At 53.1% G+C, this 22250-nt stretch overlaps 10 protein-coding genes across 10 annotated transcripts; 5 read left to right on the forward strand and 5 right to left on the reverse strand.

Annotated features, from left to right (window-relative positions):
- The first annotated feature begins 937 nt into the window (after positions 1-937).
- Positions 938-1772, forward strand: SAICODRAFT_29768 (uncharacterized protein). Its single transcript, XM_019167491.1, has one exon. The coding sequence runs from the start codon at positions 981-983 to the stop codon at positions 1569-1571; it is 591 nt and encodes a 196-aa protein (XP_019025376.1). The 5' UTR covers positions 938-980; the 3' UTR covers positions 1572-1772.
- SAICODRAFT_18332 (DUF1783-domain-containing protein) lies at positions 1728-2459 on the reverse strand (the record flags this gene model as incomplete). The annotated part of the gene is made up of 1 exon (XM_019165937.1): positions 1728-2459. The coding sequence occupies one exon, from the start codon at positions 2457-2459 to the stop codon at positions 1932-1934; it is 528 nt and encodes a 175-aa protein (XP_019025377.1). The 3' UTR covers positions 1728-1931.
- A 231-nt stretch (positions 2460-2690) lies between these two features.
- SAICODRAFT_6548 (uncharacterized protein) lies at positions 2691-5667 on the forward strand (the record flags this gene model as incomplete). Its single annotated transcript, XM_019170151.1, has 2 exons — positions 2691-2862; positions 2918-5667. The coding sequence occupies 2 exons, from the start codon at positions 2691-2693 to the stop codon at positions 5665-5667; spliced, it is 2922 nt and encodes a 973-aa protein (XP_019025378.1).
- A 12-nt stretch (positions 5668-5679) lies between these two features.
- SAICODRAFT_29770 (uncharacterized protein) lies at positions 5680-6211 on the reverse strand. The gene is made up of 3 exons (XM_019167492.1): positions 6151-6211; positions 5997-6100; positions 5680-5945 (listed from the first exon to the last, which is right to left on the reverse strand). Exons 1-3 carry the CDS (start codon positions 6185-6187, stop codon positions 5898-5900), a joined length of 189 nt encoding a protein of 62 aa, XP_019025379.1. The 5' UTR covers positions 6188-6211; the 3' UTR covers positions 5680-5897.
- A 57-nt stretch (positions 6212-6268) lies between these two features.
- Positions 6269-6905, forward strand: SAICODRAFT_29771 (e3 ubiquitin-protein ligase RBX1-like protein). Its single transcript, XM_019167493.1, has 3 exons — positions 6269-6428; positions 6553-6702; positions 6775-6905. Exons 1-3 carry the CDS (start codon positions 6321-6323, stop codon positions 6871-6873), a joined length of 357 nt encoding a protein of 118 aa, XP_019025380.1. The 5' UTR covers positions 6269-6320; the 3' UTR covers positions 6874-6905.
- A 448-nt stretch (positions 6906-7353) lies between these two features.
- SAICODRAFT_50507 (riboflavin aldehyde-forming enzyme) lies at positions 7354-7653 on the reverse strand (the record flags this gene model as incomplete). The annotated part of the gene is made up of 1 exon (XM_019169002.1): positions 7354-7653. A coding segment is annotated over one exon (300 nt), but the record flags the coding sequence as incomplete, so codon positions are not given.
- Positions 7654-10039: 2386 nt separating this feature from the next.
- On the reverse strand, positions 10040-12403 carry SAICODRAFT_18337 (uncharacterized protein). Its single transcript, XM_019165939.1, has 2 exons — positions 12198-12403; positions 10040-12142 (listed from the first exon to the last, which is right to left on the reverse strand). Exon 2 carries the CDS (start codon positions 12115-12117, stop codon positions 10075-10077), a length of 2043 nt encoding a protein of 680 aa, XP_019025382.1. The 5' UTR covers positions 12118-12142; positions 12198-12403; the 3' UTR covers positions 10040-10074.
- A 408-nt stretch (positions 12404-12811) lies between these two features.
- SAICODRAFT_6553 (uncharacterized protein) lies at positions 12812-19201 on the forward strand (the record flags this gene model as incomplete). The annotated part of the gene is made up of 3 exons (XM_019170156.1): positions 12812-16016; positions 18752-18930; positions 18989-19201. 3 exons carry the CDS (start codon positions 12812-12814, stop codon positions 19199-19201), a joined length of 3597 nt encoding a protein of 1198 aa, XP_019025383.1.
- Positions 19202-19631: 430 nt separating this feature from the next.
- On the forward strand, positions 19632-20083 carry SAICODRAFT_6554 (DUF953-domain-containing protein; the record flags this gene model as incomplete). The annotated part of the gene is made up of 2 exons (XM_019170157.1): positions 19632-19725; positions 19788-20083. The coding sequence occupies 2 exons, from the start codon at positions 19632-19634 to the stop codon at positions 20081-20083; spliced, it is 390 nt and encodes a 129-aa protein (XP_019025384.1).
- Positions 20084-20302: 219 nt separating this feature from the next.
- On the reverse strand, positions 20303-22155 carry SAICODRAFT_70481 (uncharacterized protein). The gene is made up of 4 exons (XM_019170577.1): positions 21873-22155; positions 21729-21817; positions 21351-21676; positions 20303-21298 (listed from the first exon to the last, which is right to left on the reverse strand). Exons 1-4 carry the CDS (start codon positions 22036-22038, stop codon positions 20590-20592), a joined length of 1290 nt encoding a protein of 429 aa, XP_019025385.1. The 5' UTR covers positions 22039-22155; the 3' UTR covers positions 20303-20589.
- Positions 22156-22250: the final 95 nt, after the last annotated feature.

The following is a 22250-nucleotide window of genomic DNA, read 5'->3' on the forward strand; positions in this document are numbered from 1 at the left end:
CCTCCTCCTCCTCCTCCTCCTCCTCCTCCTCCTCCTCCTCCTCCTCCTCCTCCTCCTCCTCCTCCTCCTCCTCCTCCTCCTCCTCCTCCTCCTCCTCCTCTACCGCCCCCGTAGTATCCTCAGTCCCAATCACGACGACCTCCTCCACGGCCGAGACGACGGTATTGTCAACAGTCACCTCGACCACGCAAGCGGTCGAATCAACACAGTCAGATGGTTCCGTCACAACATCCACGAGTGTGGGGCCTGTGGTTGTTACAGTGACCTCAACGTCCTATAACGCACCCACAGTCCTAACCACAACCTCCGCCTCAACCTCCACCCCCACCTCCGCCGCCGCCTCCGCAACCGCAGCCAGTGGTACCTCCCGCAGTTCCTCTTCCGAATCTGGGTTGAGTACCGGCGGGACGGTGGCCATTGCGGTCGTGATACCTGTCGCGGTTATCGCAGGATTAGTAGTGTTGGGTCTTTGGTGGTGGAGGAGGAGGAAGAGGGAGAGGGATGCAATGGAGGCGCGGAAGGAGGAGGTTGAGGATTATGGGTATAACCCTAACGCCAATAACCCCTCCTCTACCAACGGAGGTGGGGTTGCTGCGGGTGTGGGTGCGGGAGCGCTGGCGGTGGGAGCGGGTGCGTTGGCCGCTGCAAGTGCGAGTGAGAAAGAGGATGTTGGGGGGTATAGGGGGTGGGGACGGACGGCGAGGAAGACGCCGCCAACGAGTGCGTTGTTAAATATGGCTACTGGTGCTGGGGTTGGTGCTGGAGCAGCTGGTATTGGAGCTGGTGCTGGATTGGCGGCGGTGGGTGCGGGTCATGGGTCGGTTGGTGCGCCGAGTCCTGGGACGACGTTGACTGGGACTACACCCAGCTCACCGGTCAGTGTTCGTCACGACCCGGGTGTTGGTCTCGGTGGTGCGTATGGAGATGAGGCTCCATTCACTGCCGCCGGTGCGGGTGCTGCATTCGGTGCAGGAGCAGCAATGGGAGCGGGCACAGCACCACCCATAATCCCACCCAAACACGCCAAGCGCTACTCCCAAACCTCCTTCGACAACACGCCTGGAAGTCCCATTTCGACGTCCGGTGGGAGTCTCCAACCTGGACGTGGGTCTCCGCCTCTTGATCATCTTGGTCCTGCTGCGGTTGGTGCTGCAGGCATCGGTGGTGGGTTGGCAGTTACGAACCCGGATGTGGGGATGGGGAGGTATGATTCTCAGTCTTCAGAGTCTGGATCTGGGTCCTCACAGTCGCACTCGCGTCATCCATCGGAGATGTCTACACCCACCGGCACCGGCTCTGGGAGCTACAACGCCCCATACGCACACGAACCCGAACAATACGTGCCGCCCCTTCGGCCCTCTGTCCCCGGCGTTGGGCCGGCTGCGGCATTGGGTGGTGGTATGACTGGGTTGGCGATGCAGCAGGCGCGTGGGTATCCCCCGTCCGCGGCACAACACGTTCAGAGAGGGAGGGGGAGAGCTGTGCCGTCTGGTACTGGGGCGAGGGGTGGGTATGGGCCGCCCCCTAGGAGGGGGACGGGCGGGCCTGGTGGGATTTCGACGAATTTCTAAGCGTGCTTGTCCTTGTTGTCGAAGTGTCAGCACCGTGGCGAAGGTAAAATAATATCTAGTGGTCGAGGATATTTTGAGGATTTCGTTTTGCATACGATATTGGTTACGATCGTTTGGCAGGGTTAGGACGTTCTTTGTATACGCTCTTTTTTGTGACATTAATTCTATGAGTATGGGTGGGGGATGGGAGTATGTCAGGCTGTTTTTGTTCTTGCGCAGGGATGCATATATATTGAATTCCCTTGGACCTTGACTATGCTTGCAGTGAGTCTTTCATACCTGCATCCTCCCCTTCCCCTCCCTTTCTATGCCTGTTCTCTTACCACTCATATCTTACACCCCACCGGTGTATGCTCAACCTTAAGCTTCAAGAATGCTCATAGCTTCTTTGTCACGCTGCAGAGAATCTTGCGGATTCTCCAACTCATACGCCAAGTTCAAAATCTCACCAGAATCTGCTCTCAAAGTCCACACATTCAACTCCCACTGGCCGTTCTTAGTTCTCCTGATACTCTTGAAGTGCATACGTCCACCCTGCTTGCTTCCCTTGACGTCATACTCGATATCCACGATACCCTGGCCCTGGTTGATCTTGCCCGAGATCCATGGCCAATTGTCGTAGTAGTCAATCTTGTCGCCTATTAACTTTTGAGCGCCGGCGGATCGTCGCAGGGAGTGGAGGGTTGAGGGAACGATAGGTGAAAGCATTCTCTCGTGGTTGAAAGCAAGGGCGGCTGCGATTGTCCAGATTACGACGGCGATACCGAACGCTGCGGTCTTCTTTCCACGGCCGGTATTCACTTCGGGAAGGGGCCGGTCGACCGTCACAGGTCTCCTTGCTTGCGGAGGAGGTGGTGGGGTGCTCGTAGGCGTAGCAACAGTAGACATACGTGCGAGTGCACTGCGGAAGATGAAGCTCGGCGGTCTGGAGGCCAGAAAACGCACAGCAGCCGTTGTTCTCGAGGTCGATAACATCTTGACTTTTTTTTTTCCGTTGATGGATGTCGTCGTGCGTTGAATTTCACCGAATTTGGAAGTTCAACGTGACAGGGACGCGAAAATGCAGAGGTAAACAGCGACTCCGACTCCGACGTATGCCGCCAGGACGATAGGTGATTGATGGATGATCCATGGCCCGTGCGCAAAGGCGATGAAGGGCTAACATTGGATTGGGGAAATGTTGGGGCGGCGACGATTGCGGAGTGGAGGGAGGAGGTGGTCGAGCAAGAAGATCATGGGCCGCAAGTAACGTGGACTCATGAGTGGCAGTTTGCGAGTGAGAGGAACCAAGGTACTTGGACGTGAGCGGTGTCTATGCTTTAGGGGGACTAACACACCAAGTACAGGCGTACGATATCACACCGTTGGCGAGCCAAACACGATGATCCCTGCCACTCGAGAACACGACGACTACCCCCCCCTAAACCGCGGCATCATCAAAACCTCCCATAAATACCTTCGAAAGAACCAAAAAGGCCTCTGGGCACCCCCAGAAACCATCGACGACGACCTCGCACAATCAAATATCATCCAAGCCGTCCAATCACAATACGATCCGCTGGCCGGAGAGCTATTTGCGCTTGGACGTGCACGGCATGTAAAGGGTATAAATCGGTACAAGACGTGTGTGGCATATGCGACGGGTCCGGCACGGTGTGATTTGAATTTGGCGGCTCTGGCGGAGGTTCCGCATGTGTTTGAGAAGGAGGTGGAGAGGTCGGGGCTGTCGCTTCTCATGCCGACGGTAGCGAATGATATGATGCCGGTGTATCGCTTCACGTCGCCTATTAGACAGATTGTCTTTGCTGGTGATGGAGTGGAGTATAATGAGGCGCCTCCTTACTTGGCAGTACGATGTCATGCGACGACTACGATCTTTCGTGCGGTTTATAATCCGGCAACCCAGGATACGAAGAATCCGAGTTTTCTGAACATCGTGCCTTTGTTGGAGATTACGGCTCGAGATACGGATGGTGAGCAGCATGCCAACGCTTGTTTTAATCCGGGGTATGAGAGACAGTTGGCTATCGCGTCTACTTCCGGAAGTTGGGCTGTGTTCGACATAGAAAGGAATTGGAATAAGATGACGAAGACAAAGGTAGGTCGAATACAGCTGGAGAATGAGCAGGGTACCGGATGGAAGAAAATTGTGTGGGGATCCACGCTAAACGACATCATTATTGCTTCATCAAGGTCATGTACTCTGTTCAGCATCCCTCCAGGAAACGACACATCGCCAAAGGTCGTCTACGAGATTCCAACCAAAGACCGGAAAAGAAAAGGCCAGAAAATCCTCGATATCAGCTCCTCCACCCTCTCCACAAAGAAAAACCACAAATTCATCGTAACCACATCCTCCCTCATCTGGATCGACATCGACAAAGAGGGATCCGCAATGACACTTCTCTCGTGGAAACACCACCGCGACGGAGACCCGTCACTAAGCATGGCCGTCTCCTACCTTAACGAGGTCTACACTATCTGGATATACTCCAAAGCGAACCCTTTGGTCACGAACTACCTTTTTACGGAGTCCGAAGACGGCCGACCACGCAGCCTCGACGCCCCCTACGAACTCCTCAAATCCTCCCTCTCCAGCCCCCGCCTCTTCCTCCAACCCATCCGAGCCCCCATCGTCTCGCGCGAACAAGTCGAGACCGAAATGCCCGACGAGCGGCAATACCTCGTCTTCTTCTCCATCTCCGCTAACCTCGCAATCCACTCCCAACTAGTCTGTACCAAACCCGATACCGTCCCCCCCGTCCGCGGACAACGCCAAGGCCTCCGTCTCAAAGTCGCGAAATCAACACGATTCGTGGAGGACGACTCAGATGATGAAGGCATGGATTTAGCGGATGATGAGGATAGTGATGTCGAGGGGGACGTGTTGAGTGATGATGGATTGGAGTACTGGACGGAGAGTACGCGGCGGTATGATTTCCGAAATGTGTATCAGAAAGTCTTTAAAGACACGAGTGGTCCAGAAGACGCGGTGAGAGCGGTGAGGGAGGTGGTTGACCAAGCGAGGGAAAACGCGAAGAAGGCCACCGAGGGCGACGACGCCGATACGGGTATTAAGACCCTCTTTGAACTCGTGCACGAAACGCCAGGCGTGCTGGAGACCGAGACACTGAGCGCACAATTAGAGACAATGGTCCACATTCTCGAAGAATCCGGAAGCATCGATATCCGCTCCCTCGCTACCCGAACATACGGGTACCCAATCCCAGAAGAAAGCGACGAGGACGATGAACTCGATCCATGGTCTGCAGCAGCCCTCCACAAGGGCATGACAGAAGCCTGGGTCCGTCCCCTCCCTGTCTCGGTCACAGACCCACGGTTCAGGTTAAGACGGGAACGCGAGGCGAGGAAGATTGCGGGAGAGGTAGCGTTGGCGAGTATCGGTGTCAAACCACGCGGTGAAGACTACAGGTACGAAAAGAGTCAGAGACAGCGGTGGAGACCGTTGGGGGCATTGAGACAGTTTACGAATATGCGGGGGAATGTGGAGTTGGGGGAGGATGCACTGAGGTTGGCACGGGGGTGGGGGAAGATGTCTGAACACAACGATGGTGAGAAGAAGAAAGATACGGTGGATCTTACGACGCAGGAAGAGGCTCCGCCGCCTGCGACACAAAGCCAGCTACCAAACTTCAACGTCGTTTCTTCCCAAGTTGCGCCGAGCAGCAGTCAACTCGCCCCCGGGGCTTCCCAACAGCCAGCGAAAAACAAAGCTGTCCGAAAACTACAGGCGAGTCAGGGTTTTAGGTCGCCTGCACGGAAATTCGCTGCGACTCAGAGTCAGGCTGTGGGACAGAGCATGCCAGGGTTTGGATCACCTGCTGTTGGTAGGAGTATGCCTGGTTTCGGATCACCTGCTGCTGGACGTTCGATGCCTGGTTTGGGCGCCTCACCAGCTCTCAATCGCCCAGCACCACCACCCGGGTTCGCCTCCCCCGTAATTCCACGAACACAATCACAGATGGATTCACCTGCGCGATCACAGCTCGCAATGACACAAGTTGAGCCGGGGAGACATGGAGGGAGAGAGACGAAGAAGAGGAAGGGGAATAAACCACGTATGGAGGGTTTCTGAATGGAACGGGTTTGGATGGACAATGGTTTTGTGTTTGTGTTTGGGTATAAAGGTATCATGGCGCTATGTAGCATTTCGGCATTGTATGAATGCACTTTGGGTTCTGTCTCCTTTCAAGTCCACCTGCTCGTGACGTGCACGGCAACTTCCTTGATCTTAGAGTCGGCCTCGTAGCAGTTGGCGCAGGCTTCTCTTGTTGTCGCGTCTCTTCATCCGCGTCGAGTCCGCATTCATGCCTTCAACATCTCCTTCTCACTTCTCAGCTCGCGGATAACAGCCTGTATCACGCATTAGAGCCCATATATATCATGTGACGAATGCTGCAATACCGCAAGTGCTTCTGGGTTCACGCCGTTCTCACATAGACTCACACACAGCGACAACGTGTTCTTGTCGAGTCCGGTATTCAACAGTAGGGATATCTCGTTCAGGACTGCAGTCCACGCGTCAGCAACCGTCCTCCAACTACAGCAAAAAACAAACCGTCGATTGTCTCCCTTGCCTGTTGCTGTTTGTCCATCTTGTTGCTTTTGGTGTCGTGTTTCCTTCTCAGAACTTTAGTGTTGTGTATGACGCTCCGTGCCTGTCCCCCCAATCGGCGTCTCGTTACGTCCCCAGCAAAAGACAGACGAAAGAAGACAGATTGTATGGAAATGGCCGACGCAATGGAAGTCGATACACCACCCAAGGTCGAGGGCGGCGAAGCCCCGGCGGCCGCGGTGGCAAAGAAACCCGCAAAGAAGAGGTTCGAGGTCAAGAAAGTACGCCTCTGCCGCCCCTCCCCTATCCTCCATCCAAAACTCCTACTAACTCATCTCCTAGTGGTACGCTTAACAATCGTATTCAGAGAAGGAATTCAGGGACAATCGGGCTGACACTTTGAGCAGGCAATGCGTCGCCCTATGGGGCTGGGACCTCGTCGTCGACAACTGCGCAATCTGCCGTAACCACACCATGGATTTGTGTATCGAATGTCAGGCGAATCAGAGTTCGGCGGCGAGTGAGGAGTGTACTGTCGCGTGGGGTGTGTGTAATGTGAGTCAACTCGAGGCTTTAGCCGAGAGGTAGGAGGAGAAGATGAACAGGGGCTAACGTGGGTTTGGGTAGCATGCGTTCCATTTCCATTGTATTTCGAGGTGGTTGAAGACGAGACAGGTGTGTCCGTTGGATAATAGGGAGTGGGAGTGGCAGAAGTATGGTCGTTGAGCGGGCATAACGACCCGCTCCTACGGGTGTCGATGTGTATGTGGGGTGAATGCTCTCCATGCTGGTCTCAGAGAGCGTGTGTTCTTTTTCATTTGGGTTTCTGTTTTCATCTTTACTACTGGTGTTCTTTGCTTCGCTTCCGGGTTATCACATCAATGTCATGCATACCCATTCATGAACGTCCGAACTATTGTCAAGCTTCACGGGGTACGTCAGCTGATGAGCGTCAGAAAACAAGTGAACGAGGTTTGTGTAGAGAATGTAGGTTACTGTATTCTTGTAGCGATGTTCCCATCTTTCTGCCGTGGGTAACAATATCCAAATATCCGAAAGACCCGTCCTTGCTCGCGACCCCAAAAGCTATCCTAGAAATACCGAAGAAAATAAAAATAAACCAAGAGAAAGTTTGCATGTAGCGTATCATCTACCGGTCTAGCCGGTCTTCATCCGCATCTTGTCTGTGATGGGTCAAGTTTACTGCCACTCCCACGTAATCCCAATCCTCCCCGCACTCTCCGCCGCCAACTCCCCAAACGCACTCGGACTAAAATCCAAATCTCCCTCCGCGCATCCTTCACACCTATCAACAACCTGCACACTCACGCTCTTGCCTTCATAGAATGCCGTAATCATCTTACCACACATGGGGTTCTCGTTGGGGTTGGAGGAGGTTGAGGCGGAGTCGAAGAGGGAGTGGGAGATTGCGACGATGGCGTCGGTTGAGGAGGAGGTTTGGCCGCAGGCGCCGAGGCCGGGGGTGTAGAAGGTTCCTTCGCCGGAGATTGAGCCGGAGGTGGAAGAAGAAGAGGAGGCGGCGGCTTCGGAGGTGGAGGAAGCGACTTCGGTAGTAGCAGCGGGGGCTTCGGTGGTGGAGGGAGCGGCGGTAGTGGTGGGCTGAGCGATCTCGGAGGAGGAGGACTCAACAGCGACGGCAGTGGGAGTCGCGACAATCGCGGCCTCGATAGGTGACTGCACAGCAGCCGTAGTCGCAATCGCGAAGGACGTCTCCTCAGCGCTAGTCTCCGCAACAGAGGAGGAGGGCGCATCGACAGTCGTGGCAGCCGGGACATCAACGACCGTAATGCTCGGCACCAAGGACGTGAAGCTGGCAGAAGTGGTGACGACGGGGATGACCATCGTCGTTACGCCTGCCGTTGCGGCGGCGGTAGCGTCGGCGTCACCGCGGGTACGGGTAACGTAGACTGTCTCGGTGACCCAGACCAGGTCGGGTTGGACGGTGGTGGTAACGTAGGTGACGTCCTGGGGGACGGGGGCAGCGGCGACGAGGGAAGCGCCGAGGGCGAGGGCCGCAGAGATGATGGAGAACTTCATCGTTTTGGTATGGTATCGAACTTTGGTGAAAAGGTGTGAGATAAGTCGAGATGAGAAAAGTTGAACGATGCCGAAGAAGATGTGATGTGAACCGAGGTGTGTTGTGTTGTTGCTAATCAATTAACGATACCGAAACCAGCCGGTATGCCTTTAACAAAAAAGAGTGCTGAAGAGCCGTGAAGGGTGTTGGTTGCTTGCTGATCCTCCATCCTCGGTGGGTTCCCTCCTCCTTCTTATACGACCCTACCCATCCCAAACCAGCACACCTCAATCCAGCCCCAACATCCCGGATCCGCCTGGCGTCCAGCCTCAACCGGCGGCTATGCGTACTCCATGCATCCCCGTCTCGTCAGAGATTGATCATTGGCCATCGTTGTGTTTTCCTTTGAGCGTTTCAATTTCGCGATGGTTTCATGCGAGGAGCGAAAGTGCGCAGTTTCGGTAGGAATGCCAGCCACTAGTGCCGTATTGGGTAATGTTATCGAAATTGGGAGAAAGAGAGAAGCCGAAGAGCGAGCTGGACAGGGCTGGTATCGCACGAAAGAGGAGCGAGTAGACCCCAGCCTCTTGGCCTCTTGAATGTACACCGTCATACTCGGCGCCGCCAGCAACCAGTTCGGCTTTCCGTTAACGCGTCGAGGGATCTTCGGCGCACAGCCACCGCGGCCGCGCACCGCTGCTGGCAATTTACGAAGGTTTGCGATGTGACAGAACCTTAAGGAGAGGAGAGGAGATCAGCGCAGCTTGCACGTGTTGCGATGGACTCGGATGGGAAAAGCGGAGATGTGTAATCTCGATAGAGTTTCACACACGTCAGTTCTACGCATATGTGTATTGGGCGATATCGATGTCCGGCGCCGGCCGGCGATTGCTGAAGACCGTGTACTTGCGTCTCGCTCTGTCATTGCAATGTGTGGAAACGGCTGTCTATACGTATGGCCAGTAATCGTGACTCAACGGTTTTGCTCTGTTCAGCACGCTTTACCGGACACCTAAGATGCCATTATTGCCACACCTTGAATTGACGGAGCGAGAGTGGGGACGTTAACGAGATTGACCAACCAGCGAGGCTCATAACCTCGCCATTCCGGTCATGGTGAATACCATGCTTTCGCAGCCGTGCCAATACTAAGACAACCGCATCTGACTTTGATTCAAAGGCTCGAATGCGTCGGCAACTGCAATTTGAATAAGGTTTTCGCAACATGCTCACGTAATTGAAGATCAGACGAGAGCGATTTTCCAGAGCGCTTACCAATGAAAGTCTATCTGTCGTAGAGAAAATTGCAAGAGCTCGTCTCGAGCTCCGCGGTTATGTTAGGTATTAGGCAAGCAACTGAGCTCGAAATGAGGCCGAGGCGACGGATCAGACGGCATCGTAGTGATGAGGTAAGCCGTCCCAAGGTGCTCCTCGCCGACAGAAACAGGATGAGGCGTAAGCAATTTGCAAAAGCCAAATGTGATTGCCCCAAAGAACTTGCCAGGCTCGACGTCGTCGAGTCCACATGTGTGCAATGGCAGACTACAGAGGAAGGAAGAGCATGCCCCATTCACCAAGAATGAGGCCCAACCCCATTAACTACAAGGTTGACACAAATTGCAATAAAAAAGAAATCGGTTCGATTAGCAAATAGTCAGGTGTAATAACGCCCGAGTATACGATAGTGTACCATCCAACAACTCCAAAGCAAGCAAAAAGATCAGTCAGGTAACGACAGTAAGTGGTAGGTGCGGAGAGTACCGGTATCATGCTCGGCGTTCTCTCGCGAAATATAAGTGTTCTTCTCGTGACATGTCCAGACAAATTCTCCTCCCAACTGTCTCTCTCTCCCTTCTCTATTCTTCTCCACGCACTCGCCTCCGGTGCGCTTACTTCAACTCCCAATCAGGCCTCAACACATCCCCCATCTTCCCCTTCTCAAAAACCAAATCCCCCGGCAACCTCGATACCCGTCCAGCACCCATCCTAACCCCAACCAACCCCCTCTCCATCCTCTCACTCCTCACACTCCCAACTTCGCTACCACGATCACTTCCGTAACCATCCTCACCCCCGGTACCCCACTTCTGGGGCGGCGCGAAATCGAGAGAAGTGAACGATGCCGAATTCCGTAAGAGATGCGGTGATGGGATCGAACGGAGATTAGCATACGAGTTCGCGAGCGGGTTATGCGCGCGTTGCTGAGCCAGATTCTCAGAAGAAGAAGCCAAAGATGTCGCTGATGCGTGCGAGGGGTTAGGGGACGGCATACCCCTCTTCGGCGCCGCAAACCCAATACTCCCATCAACCTCGACACTCTGGGTTAATTGATGCGGCGTAGGTAACATTCGTAACGGCTCCAACACCTTGGGCGGGGCAGAGGGTGCGGGACTCTGTGTACGCGGCGTTGACCTCGGGGACGAACGATGGGAGTTTGTGTATTGTGCGTACTGGGCCGGCATAGGAGGAAGAGGTGGACTCTTCATACTCTTCGAGTCATCAAAGTACTCCCTGTAAACACTGTGCACCCTCTTTGCCTTCTCCTGCGGATCCTCCATCATGCTCTCATGTCTCAACAACTTGTTCTGCTCCGCCATGGGTTTGACCAGTTCGAGTGCTTGGATTGAAATGCGGTTCTCCTCGCCTTCGTCGAACGACAACTCATCTTCGGCGTCATTCTTAGCAGAGACAGAGGCAGGAGAGAAGGCTGAGGTGGGCTGATCGGTAAGGACAGCCTCATCAGCATGCTCAAAAGAGTAATCACCATCCTCATCCCTTGGGTAATCAACTGGATCATAAACACTCGCCCTAGCGACCTCGATCTTGGGCACAGTGCCCATGGATGGTGTCAACGGGACCTCGTGCATCTCCAAACGAGGGTTCTGGAGGCTTACCATGGCACTCTTGCTGGGACTGCTAGGGCGGAAAGAGAAATATTGGTTTTCCATCCATGCGCTATTCGGAACGACCTCACCCAACGCTTGCGGCGAAAGCAATGCCTTCGACGGAGCCGTCAAAGTCGGCAGACCGATAACAGAGTCGTTGGAGGAGATGGGGGAGTGCAACAACCCTTGACGATCATTCTCCTCAAATCCATCCGACCCCGCTCCAATCTGTGGCGAATTCCAACTCCCAGCACCAAGCGACGGACTCGACAACGACGGCTGCGAATCATTCCTGTGCATATACATATTCGGGGGATGATAACTCGGGTCCGCGATAGCCGGTAAATTAAGTGCAGAGAGTCTGTACCGATTATCGTCGTCTTGGGAATGAATGCTGCGTGCGAGGGAGTACATCGATTCACGGGTGAGTTGGGAATCGCCGAGGTGCATGTTGGGGGTGAGGTAGGTATTCGCACCCAAACTTTCCTGTCCGCGATGACGGCGGGAGTTGGATTTGGCGTCACTGTTGAGGCTTGCGGAGGAGGCTTTGTCGTTCAGGGTAGGGGAGGAAGCGAATGAGACCGGCGTGCTGGAGCGGGAAGGGATGAGTGGCTTAGGGGGTGCAGGGAGAGGAAGTTCGGAGCCGTAGTCGAGGGAGTCCCGAGCATCTTCAAGTTCTTCCGCTCGTACGCGCTTCATGTGGCGTCGGTGCAAGAAGTATAGAACGATGGCCGCGAGACAGAATGGAATAGTCGTACCCAAGATAATCCCCAAATTCGTACTCGAGGCATCTTCGGCTGAACATTCGTTTCCGCAAGAGTCACTGCGGGATTCGAGGACTGGGGCGGAGCGAGAGACGAGGGTTGGGTTACCTTGGAGGAACCGGTATTTGTAGGAGACGTCGTTGACGGGGTCGGTCCAGGTGTGGTGGTCTTCGTCTCGCTTGCGGTGAGGGTGGGTTGAAGAGGATGATGAAGGGACGGCGGCAGCGGTATTGGAGGTTGTTGCGATTACTCGTCGACGGCCATAGTGGTTCTGAGAAAACATTGTGCTATCGTGAAAGAGAGTATAACTGTGTGAAGTCTGTTAGCAATGCTCAAAGATTACTGCGTAGCGACACGACACACCTTAAGAAGCCTTATCAAAGAACAAAACAAGACGGACTGTTGGGCAAAACGGACAAACTCGACTGACCAGATAAGTGAAGCTGGCTGTTGTTGTAAAAGAATGACAATTGCTGAGATGGAAAAAGGAAAGACGATGGTGGGAGAAAGAATGAATGTGATATCGAATACACCTTGAGGCTTCTGTTTGATGATCGTCTGCGCAGGCGTTACTAGGATCAGTTTGTTTACACTCTGGACGGCCCCCTGAATCTGCCCGGGGTGGGCCAGTACGCGCGCCCAACGACCAATGTTACCGAGGGGTGGGCTCACGTTGAGAGGGAGGATGGACGGACCGGAGAAGTCGGACTGTGCTCCTGAACTGTCTTTGTTGTTTTCCGCGCAATCGTAATGTACGACTTGTCATCGCTGTCACGAGGCTGAGGTGGCTCATGATCCTCCGACGTCGACGCTGAAGCTGAAGCTGCCGGGCGCTCAGCAACTGTCGCTTACACACCAAACAAAACGCAAAGAACGCCAATTGAACCCAGCAAAGACCAGACCCCCAGTCCATACCATCCATATACCCTCTTCGCCTTCGTCTCCGCCACAAACAACTGCAAGGAAGTGCCGCAATCATGGAGGGCGTTCTAAATTTCGACCAAGAGCTCGACATGGGCCTTCTCGACCGCGTCGTCACCACCTTCTTCCAAGGCGCCGGCCAAGATCAAGCACAAGCCCAACAAATTCTTACCCAATTCCAAGAACATCCCGACGCATGGACCAAAGTGGATCAGATCATCGAACACGCACAAAACCCCCAAACCAAATATATCGCTCTCTCCGTCTTGGACAAGCTCATCTCGACCCGTTGGAAGATTTTGCCGCCTGAGCAGAGACAGGGGATCAGGAACTTTATTGTTGGGGTTATCATTAAGAGTTCGTCGGATGATTCGTTGTTGACGAGGGAGAGGACGTATCTTAATAAGCTCAACCTTACGCTTGTTCAGGTTCTGAAACAGGAGTGGCCGAAGCATTGGCCAACGTTCATTCCGGAGGTCGTCGCCTCCTCGAGAACCAACTTGAGTTTGTGCGAGAACAACATGGCGATTCTCAAGTTGTTGTCCGAAGAGGTCTTTGATTACTCGGCGGAGCAGATGACGATGGCAAAGACGAAGAACTTGAAGAACCAGCTATGCGGGGAGTTCTCAGAGATCTTCCAGTTGTGTTCGGAGGTACTGGAGAAGGCGCAGAAGGCAACCTTGATCAAGGCGACTTTGGAGACGTTGCTGAGGTTCTTGAACTGGATTCCATTGGGGTACATTTTCGAGACCAACATCATCGAGAACTTGAGAGGCAGGTTCCTGGAGGTTCCCGAGTTCCGCAATGTCACGCTCAAGTGCTTGACCGAGATCGGTGGGTTGTCCGTCGGAGCGCAGTACAACGAGAAGTTTGTTGTCATGTTCAAGTCGGTCATGACCTCCATTCAGGCAATGGTACCCATCGCCACCAGCATCAAGGACGTCTACGAGAACGCTTCCTCGAACGATCAGGATTTCATCCAGAACCTCGCGCTCTTCCTCTCTACTTTCCTCGGTACCCACCTCGAGATCTTGGAGACGCCTGATACGAAGGATATGCTCCTCGCTGCACACTTCTACCTCATCAAGATCTCCCAGGTCGACGAGCGCGAGATCTTCAAGATCTGTCTGGAGTACTGGTCTAAGCTCGTCCAAACTCTTTACGAAGAGATGCAGTCACTGCCCGCAACGGACGTCAATCCCCTCCTCAACCTCTCGATGGGTGGCGCGTACAACAACGGTACCGTAGCGAATGTGAACTTGAGAAAGAATGCGTATCATGAGGTACTCTCTAATTTGCGTGTCGTTATGATTGAGAAAATGGTTAAGCCTGAGGAGGTCCTCATTGTTGAGAACGACGAGGGAGAGATCGTGCGTGAGTTCATCAAGGAGTCTGATACCATCACCCTCTACAAGTCCATGCGTGAGTGTTTGGTTTATCTCACCCATCTGGACGTCCTCGACACGGAGATTATTATGTCCGACAAGTTGCAGCGCCAGGTCGATGGATCGGAGTGGTCTTGGGCGAACTTGAACACCCTTTGCTGGGCCATCGGATCCATCTCCGGTGCGATGAACGAGGAGACCGAAAAGAGGTTCTTGGTCACCGTCATCAAGGACCTCCTCGGTCTCTGCGAGATGAAGCGCGGAAAAGACAACAAAGCCGTCGTTGCCTCCAACATCATGTACATCGTCGGCCAATACCCACGTTTCTTGAAAGCGCACTGGAAGTTCCTGAAGACTGTCGTCAACAAGTTGTTTGAGTTCATGCACGAGCTTCACGAGGGTGTCCAGGATATGGCTTGTGACACCTTCATCAAGATCGCGCAAAAGTGCCGCAGACACTTTGTCGCACAACAAACCGGCGAACACGAACCCTTCATCGACGAGATCGTCCGCAATTTGTCGCGTATCACGAACGATTTGCAGCCGCAGCAGGTTCATACTTTCTACGAGGCGTGTGGGTATATGATTTCTGCGCAGCCTCAAAAACATATTCAGGAGCGTTTGATCTCGGATTTGATGGCGATGCCGAATGGGGCTTGGGATACCGTTATCCAGCAGGCTGGACAGAACGTTGATGTCCTTTCTGATCCGGGGACTGTCAAGATCATTGGGAATGTTCTCAAGACAAATGTGAGCGCGTGTACGAGTGTTGGACACTATTTCTATCCTCAGATCGCGAAGATTTATTTGGATTTATTGGGGTTGTACAAAGCTACGAGTGGTGTTATCTCTGATACTGTTGCGGCGCAGGGACCGGTTGCGACGAAGACGCCGAGGGTTAGGGGTTTGAGGACGATTAAGAAGGAGATTTTGAAGCTGGTTGAGACCTATGTCGAAAAGACCGAGGATGGAAACTTGGTGAACGACAACCTCGTTGCTCCGCTCTTGGAGACTACCCTTGGTGATTACCAGCGTAACGTCCCTGACGCGCGTGATGCGGAGGTCTTGAAGGTCGTTGATGCGATCGTCGCTAAGCTCGGTCCGTTGATGATGGATAAGATCCCCCCGATCTTGGATGCGGTGTTTGAGCCTACGTTGAGTATGATCAACAGGGATTTCACGGAGTACCCTGAGCATCGTGTCGCGTTCTTCAACTTGATCCGCGATATCAACTTGCACTGTTTCCCGGCATTGGTGTCTTTGCCTCCGGCGCAGTTTAAGTTGTTTATTGACTCGATTGTGTGGTCGTTCAAGCATGTTGGACGTGATGCGCAGGAGACGGGTCTCAACATCTGTCTTGAGCTCATTAACAACATTGCTGGTATGGACCCCGGAGTCTCGTCTGCGTTCTTCCAGTTGTACTTTGTCAGTCTTCTTCAGGATGTTTTCTTCGTTCTTACCGATTTGGAGCACAAGGCTGGATTCCGATTGCAATCGACGATTTTGGCCAGGATGTTCGAGTTGGTTGAGAATGACTTGATTAAGGCTCCTCTATCCGAGAACCAGACCGTGAGCAATGTGGAGTTCTTGAGGGGATACGTCATGAACCTCCTCGCTACCGCATTTCCCCACCTTCAGCCCGTTCAGATGCAGTCGTTTACTACTGGGTTGTTTGCACTCAACAAGGATCCTGTCAAGTTCAAGCAGTGCTTGCGTGATTTCTTGATCTCGTTGAAGGAGTTTGCGGGAGAGGAGGAGGCTACATCCGAGTTGTACCTCGATGAGCGCGAAAACGAGTTACAAGCGAGACAGTTGGCGGATAGGGAGAGGGCGTTGGCGGTACCTGGTATGGTCAAGCCTGCCGATCTGCCAGCAAGTATGGATGAAGAGCTGTGACTTGGTGAAGATCTCAAAGAGATGCCGCCTAAGGAGGATGAAGGCGTGAAGGATTGGGGGTGGTAGAACAGTATAAGATTAAGTAATGTTATGAACGTGGTTGTGTTCTTCGTAGTAGTTTTTGTCGTTGATTGTTTGGTAGTTTGGTGTTAATATCATATCATTTGCTTCACGCCATTTCCTGCAAACTTTGGGAGTTACGAGCTCATTCTTCTTTATGGTTGCTTGAAGTCATATGAACCGGCGCGGCTCAACTCGGACTTTACGGGGACCCTGGGCACCCATGTATAGCACTACATGCGTGGCAGGATTGACGGGTACTTCCCTGTGTTCTAGTTGTTAAGGCATTCATACAGTCGCGAAGATGGCGGTGGGTAGGTGTCCGGGTGGAAACAGAAAGAGAGAGGCACTCGATGGTAAGAAAGAAGTTTTATGCTAGCGGGGCGCTATAGCCCTGCTGACAACATCGCCCAATCCGGAAGCTCGAGCTCGAAGGACCAACTCCCACCAGGATGAGAACCTCGTGCGAGGATGAACTGCGATGACACCTCTGGTTTATGGAGATGATCACAGGCAAAATTCGAAGAAATTCCTATCAATCCTTGTCTTAACAGTTGACGACGACTTGCCTGAACCGCGCGGCACCTCGCTGATATGTCACTGAGACCAGGGCGTGGGTTTCGGCCCTTCTTCGTGAGAGCGCGTGCCGCAATCGACACCATCACCAAAACAAAGCTCGGCTCCGACCAATCGCACCGCTGAGTCTGATCTTCGGTAGGTTGACTGCTGATCCGCACCATTGCGCCCAAGATAAGAACTGCCGAAGAGCATACGCCGAAGTAGGCCCCAATACCCGCATGTCGTTCATTGAGCTTCTTTGGAGTGCCGACACGCTCATCACTTCTTCCAAGGACAAGATCGGCAAGAAATTTGTATCCATCCACGACCAGTGGTTTCGACAGATACAAGAGGCGCGCGAACTGAGCATTGGGTCTGATGATCAGGTCGTGGAGGTGCTGGAGGTAGATCAGGTTACCATCCGAATAGTCGAAAGGTGGGGCACAGACCTCATCTCGTCTCCCTATCATCCTACAAACTTCCTCCGAGAAGAATTCGCAGAATACGCATCGAGGAATCGTTGACATCAAAAGGCGAACCTGAGTCTATAATATCCATTGATGAAGGACCAAAAGAGGAGCCCTGCTCAAACGGTGACAAGTCGACGGAGAATCCAAGTACCGGACACACGCGCGGGAGCACAGCAAAGTTCAAAGCTCACGCGGGTCGAAGAAAAGATTTCCCCCGTAAGCTCGGACTTATTTGAGCATCATCACAGCTGGGTATATACATGTAGTCAGTCATGGAGTTTAGTTGATGGAGTACGGCTGCGAGGAGGATATAATCCTTGGATCAGACAGGGCGATATAATCACTGATGTATCAGTCTAAACAACTTCGAATCCGAATCGTCCCATCGTTTGAATACTGTCCAATACCAATGTCTCTCTGTTTCCGAGTGCGCACAGTGTGAAGTGCTCATACGTCTTCATGCCGTTCATACCCGAAAGCCGAGAGGTCTGGGTTTTCGGTAAGGATGGGGGTGAAGGAAAGGAGGTGAAAGACGAAGATGATTAATCAACTACGATCTTTACTGATTACCTACTTATATGTTCCTCAGCTGCTGTAACTCAGTTGTCGACACATAAACCAGCGTATCTTTGCCCTCGAGCTCGTACGTATCGTGGGTATCGGTGGCCCTGGGCACTAGTGACGCTGGCTCCCAACCTTACAGTGCGACGAGAACCACCGATCGCGAACAACCACAACAACAATCACACCGACAACAATTTCTTGTCTGTGTTCCATTACCTCTATACTGTGAATCTTCTTCCTCAGTCTTAACGTTCGAACGTTACCTTCCGCATTCACTCGGAAAATATACGATACATCCGACCAACCTATTCAGCATACACCCGACGCTTCCAATTACCGAAGCCGCGTTTGTGCAAAAACCCAACTCCCTACCCTGTACGAAGCACCGATAAGTCCTTGACATTGATAACAATTTGTTTATCGGGATAAATGTTGATGCTTTAGCAGATACTATGACAAAATCTGCATTGCAGTTAGCATCTGCGGCTGCCACCATGAACGCCGGAATGGCGGAAGGAAAGGCATCCGATGGCCGACCTTTCAATAAGGACGACTGGACCACGCGTGGATTTTGCTAGGCCGAGAACACCGGTACCTTGGAATCCCGTCGCCGGAGGTTCATGCCATCCGCGTGGCGGCACCACAAGCAAAACACCTCGATTTCGATCTGGATACCTTTGCTCAGAGCCATGGGTGCACACATATCGAAATACTTTACGCGCTCGATACTCTTAACTCGCAGAGGCGCGTTAATAACACAACAATTATATTTTACCATGAACAGTGGCTTAGAATGATTAACCCAACGTTGGTCTTCAACGACATTTAGGCCGATGGCGAAGGTATTCTGGAACAGATCCAGGTTGATGATGTGAGCATACAGACACTCTCGAATATGGGCTCGAGGACCTCTGATGTGCGGCTCTCGGCGGTGAAGGGCATCCCTTCCCCCCACGGACAATCCTCCGTCGCCAAGCACCCTGTCCAAACGTCTCATCCGCACCGCCTGAAAATGAAAGTTCATTCCCCTCAGTATCGGAAACCTCAGCATCAGCCCCGGCAGTGCAGACACCTGAGGACCGTTGCGAAGATGCTGTTTCGCCGACCCCATCCGCCCCCTCCGTCCCCTCTGCGCCATCCGCAATCATCGCACCAGTCGCATCAGGGCAAACTCCCGCCAACAAGGACACGGAGGAAATCCCAACCCCTCTCCTCGGCCAAGATAAGTCTCAATATTGGGGCGTCAAATGTTCTGGAGTTGAAGAGCGTTTTGGAGTAGAGCGGATACACGAGAGTCAAGTCCGAGGAGGAGGAGGGGGAGGGTGTTCTCGGAGATGGTGAGAAGGATGGTCTCGCCCATCGCACTCCCGTGGACATGACTCCGGCCGCCGGGAAGAGGGCTATTTCTGCCGGGTTTGCCGTCTTGAACACAGACTTGCCGAAACGGCCTCGCACTGCTGTGGAGGAGGAGTTGAAAGGAGAGTATGTTGACGGGTTGATTGGCGCGAAGTGAGTCGGGCAGGGGAAGAGGAGTTGGTTATAAATATCATGGGGTGTCGGGTGTTTGGTGTTCGGCATAAGAGAACAACGATGGAGTTTGCGTATCCGGGAGGCTGCACGAGAGATGAGATTCATTCATCTGTTGGTATTGTTAATCGGTTTAATTTGCTGGAGGAAGTGGAGAGAGGATCCGGATGATCGCAATCGCGATCGGGACTGGTGAGCTTCTGGGAAGCGGTCAGGATAGTTCATATACCTTCGTTACAGCATAATAATATACCCATATGCCTTCACAGCTATAGCCGAGGCGTTTGACTCTGTTCTTTGAGTGATGATCAGTTCTTCACGGTCCGGATGACGTCTTCCATACCCCAGGGGCTCGGAATGCGGGGTAGCGGTATCGATGAGCTCGAGTGTACCGGGAACAAAACTTCAAGATCATAATGAGCTCTGTACGCCTTGACGTGATGGCGAAAGCACTTGGAGAGTATCTCTCTACCTTGCCAGCAGGCCAGGTTGTTTACATGTACTTGTTTGGTCCGAATTCCCCATTACGTGGTTACACTGTGGAGATGTCGCTAACCCATTACCGTTTGCAGGCTCCGAAGACCCTCGAACAGGCAAATCATGGTGCTCAGACTGCTCTGACGCCGACCCCCTCATTCACCGTACCGTAGCCACCTTCCACGCCGTCCTCATCCAGTGTCCAGTTGGCGACCGAGCGAGTTGGAAGTCGGCGGATAATGGGTTTAGGGTGGATGAGAGGTTTCGGTTGACTGCGATTCCGACGGTGATTAAGTGGTTGGATGGGGAGGAGCTTTCGAGGGTTGTTGAGGATGGGTGTAAGGATGAGGCGGTGTTGATGGAGTTCTTTCGGCCAGATGGGCAGATTTGACGGTGTGAAAAAGATGACGGGCTTGCGACATGACAATGACATATTGCACAGATGGGTTATGGCGAATCGGCATGCTTTTCGAGCGTTGTGTTCGGTCAAAGATCGTGGCATCTGAGGCGCCCTTGCAAGTGGATGATCTATGTGCCGTCGGTGGTCATAGAGCGGTTGCTGCGGCTTGTTGATAGGTATCCGCGATTGTTGCGACTGCGTGCGGGTGGTGAACGATCTGCGGGAGTAACGTTGGAGGGAGTGATGCTGCAACATTGGATTTGCACCCTACACACACGCACTCAGCAGATGCCGCGAGGACCTCGATTTCTTCTGTATGAAGATTCACAATACAACTCTAATCATACAATCTGAGAATAACAAACGCCAGTCCTTCCGACAAATAACAACATCATACAAACGATAGGCTATCTTAACTTCACCCCGAAAAACGCATATATCCTCCCTCTCCACATTCCTCACGTAACTCAATCATCCACCATGTCAGACCCCACCACTCACCTCCCCCTCCCCAGCGGCATCCTCATACCTCCACCCGCCCTTCCTATCTCGTCAAGAAACCCACCCCCACCCGCTATTTGCCCTCCACCACCAGGTCGGCCAAATCCTCTCACACCAACACCGCCAGCCGTTCCTCCACGGATCAAACTCGTGGTACTAGGCCTATTCAACCCACCACCACCACCACCACCACCGCCACCCATACTAACGCCAATCCTATGTCTCATTGGCGTGGGATTGCCCATACCACTGTCTGAGAAGAAAGGACTGACTTGGCCCCCTCCCCGAGTTGGCTCGCTGGGTCTAGGATCGAGGGAGCGAGGAGCGTGGAATGCTTGTTGGTAATTATTGAAGGATGAGTGAGGGGCTGCTGAGCCAGGTGGACGCTGCATCGGCATCGGAGGTCTCTTGAAATGCGGTACACCCCCTCTTCCTCCGCTTCCATTCGAGAGGGGTGAACTTGATGTAGTACCGGGACGCAGACTTAGTCGCTGATTTTGATGGCGCATCGGCGAGACGAACTGGTTTGTTGACTGTGGTCTGTGTATTTGTTGTTGAGCTTGAATGGCGTGTTGAGGTGATATGCGGGCGATTGGCTGAGGTGGACGGAATTGGGGTGTTGGGTGGGGAGGAGTGAGGTGGTGGGGTGGTGGTTGAGGCATGTTTGCGATTGAGGAGCGAAATGCTTCGCCCATGCTACGGCCGCTGTATCAAATCATCAACATGCAATCAACACGGCAGTTCTTGGTTTCAATACCTTTGCTCCGGTGCCTTGCGTTTCTGTCCGGTTTCATACCCCGCTTCACCAACGTACTCCTGGACCATCCCGCCCCCGGTGCCAGAAGCCAACTGTCCTCGCAGCCTCTCGTTCTCCGCTTGCAGTGTGTCAATCTGACTCTTGTAATCCCGTGCTTTCTCCAGTTCATCCTTCACCTTCCCCAATATATCCCTCTGCATAGCCATCTTCCCGCGATAATGCTCAACTAGTCGGAGTATATTTCCATGCTGGAATTTGACCGCGCCGGTAAACTCGTCAATGAGCTCGTGTAGAGGTCGAAAATAGGGTATGAGATCTTGAGGTAGCTAAACTGAAGGTCAGCGGGGGTGTATGCGTGTCATACGCGACGTGACACACCTGCTCATCGAGAGGTGCTATGCTCACGTTCGCCGAGCGACATCGATCATAAGTACATGTGTGCGTTCGATTTGCTGCATCCAATGGCACTACGGCTCCATCAGCATTCAGTCTCCCTTCATCCGCCGTTCAACGTCCGCGCACCTCCTTCCGGAAACAAACACCGCTCACACACAATATGACCACAGCTCGTCAGCCAGAAGCTGGATCCATTCCCAGCCGTCAAGAAGCACTTTGCGCAGTAAACGAGATCCGATGCAAGCGCATTCGAGATGAGAGCGGTCGAGGAGTCAGAGACAGGTGCCGCCATTCACTCAGTCCGCAGAGTGTACGCTGAGTACGTGGATACAGAATGACCGCAAACGCGTAAAAAGAGACAGAAAAGAACGATTTGAGATGGCGACAAAGGTATAGCTATCGCGAGTTTCGCAACACGTATCGACTCGCCTGTACGCGTTGTCGGTTATCGTCCGCTCGAGGCGCAGTGTGGCGAAGTACATCGGCCTGCGCTGGCCTTGAGTT

This window comes from Saitoella complicata (assembly GCF_001661265.1).
Source record: "Saitoella complicata NRRL Y-17804 unplaced genomic scaffold SAICOscaffold_7, whole genome shotgun sequence".
NCBI lineage: Eukaryota > Fungi > Ascomycota > Saitoellomycetes > Saitoellales > Saitoellaceae > Saitoella > Saitoella complicata.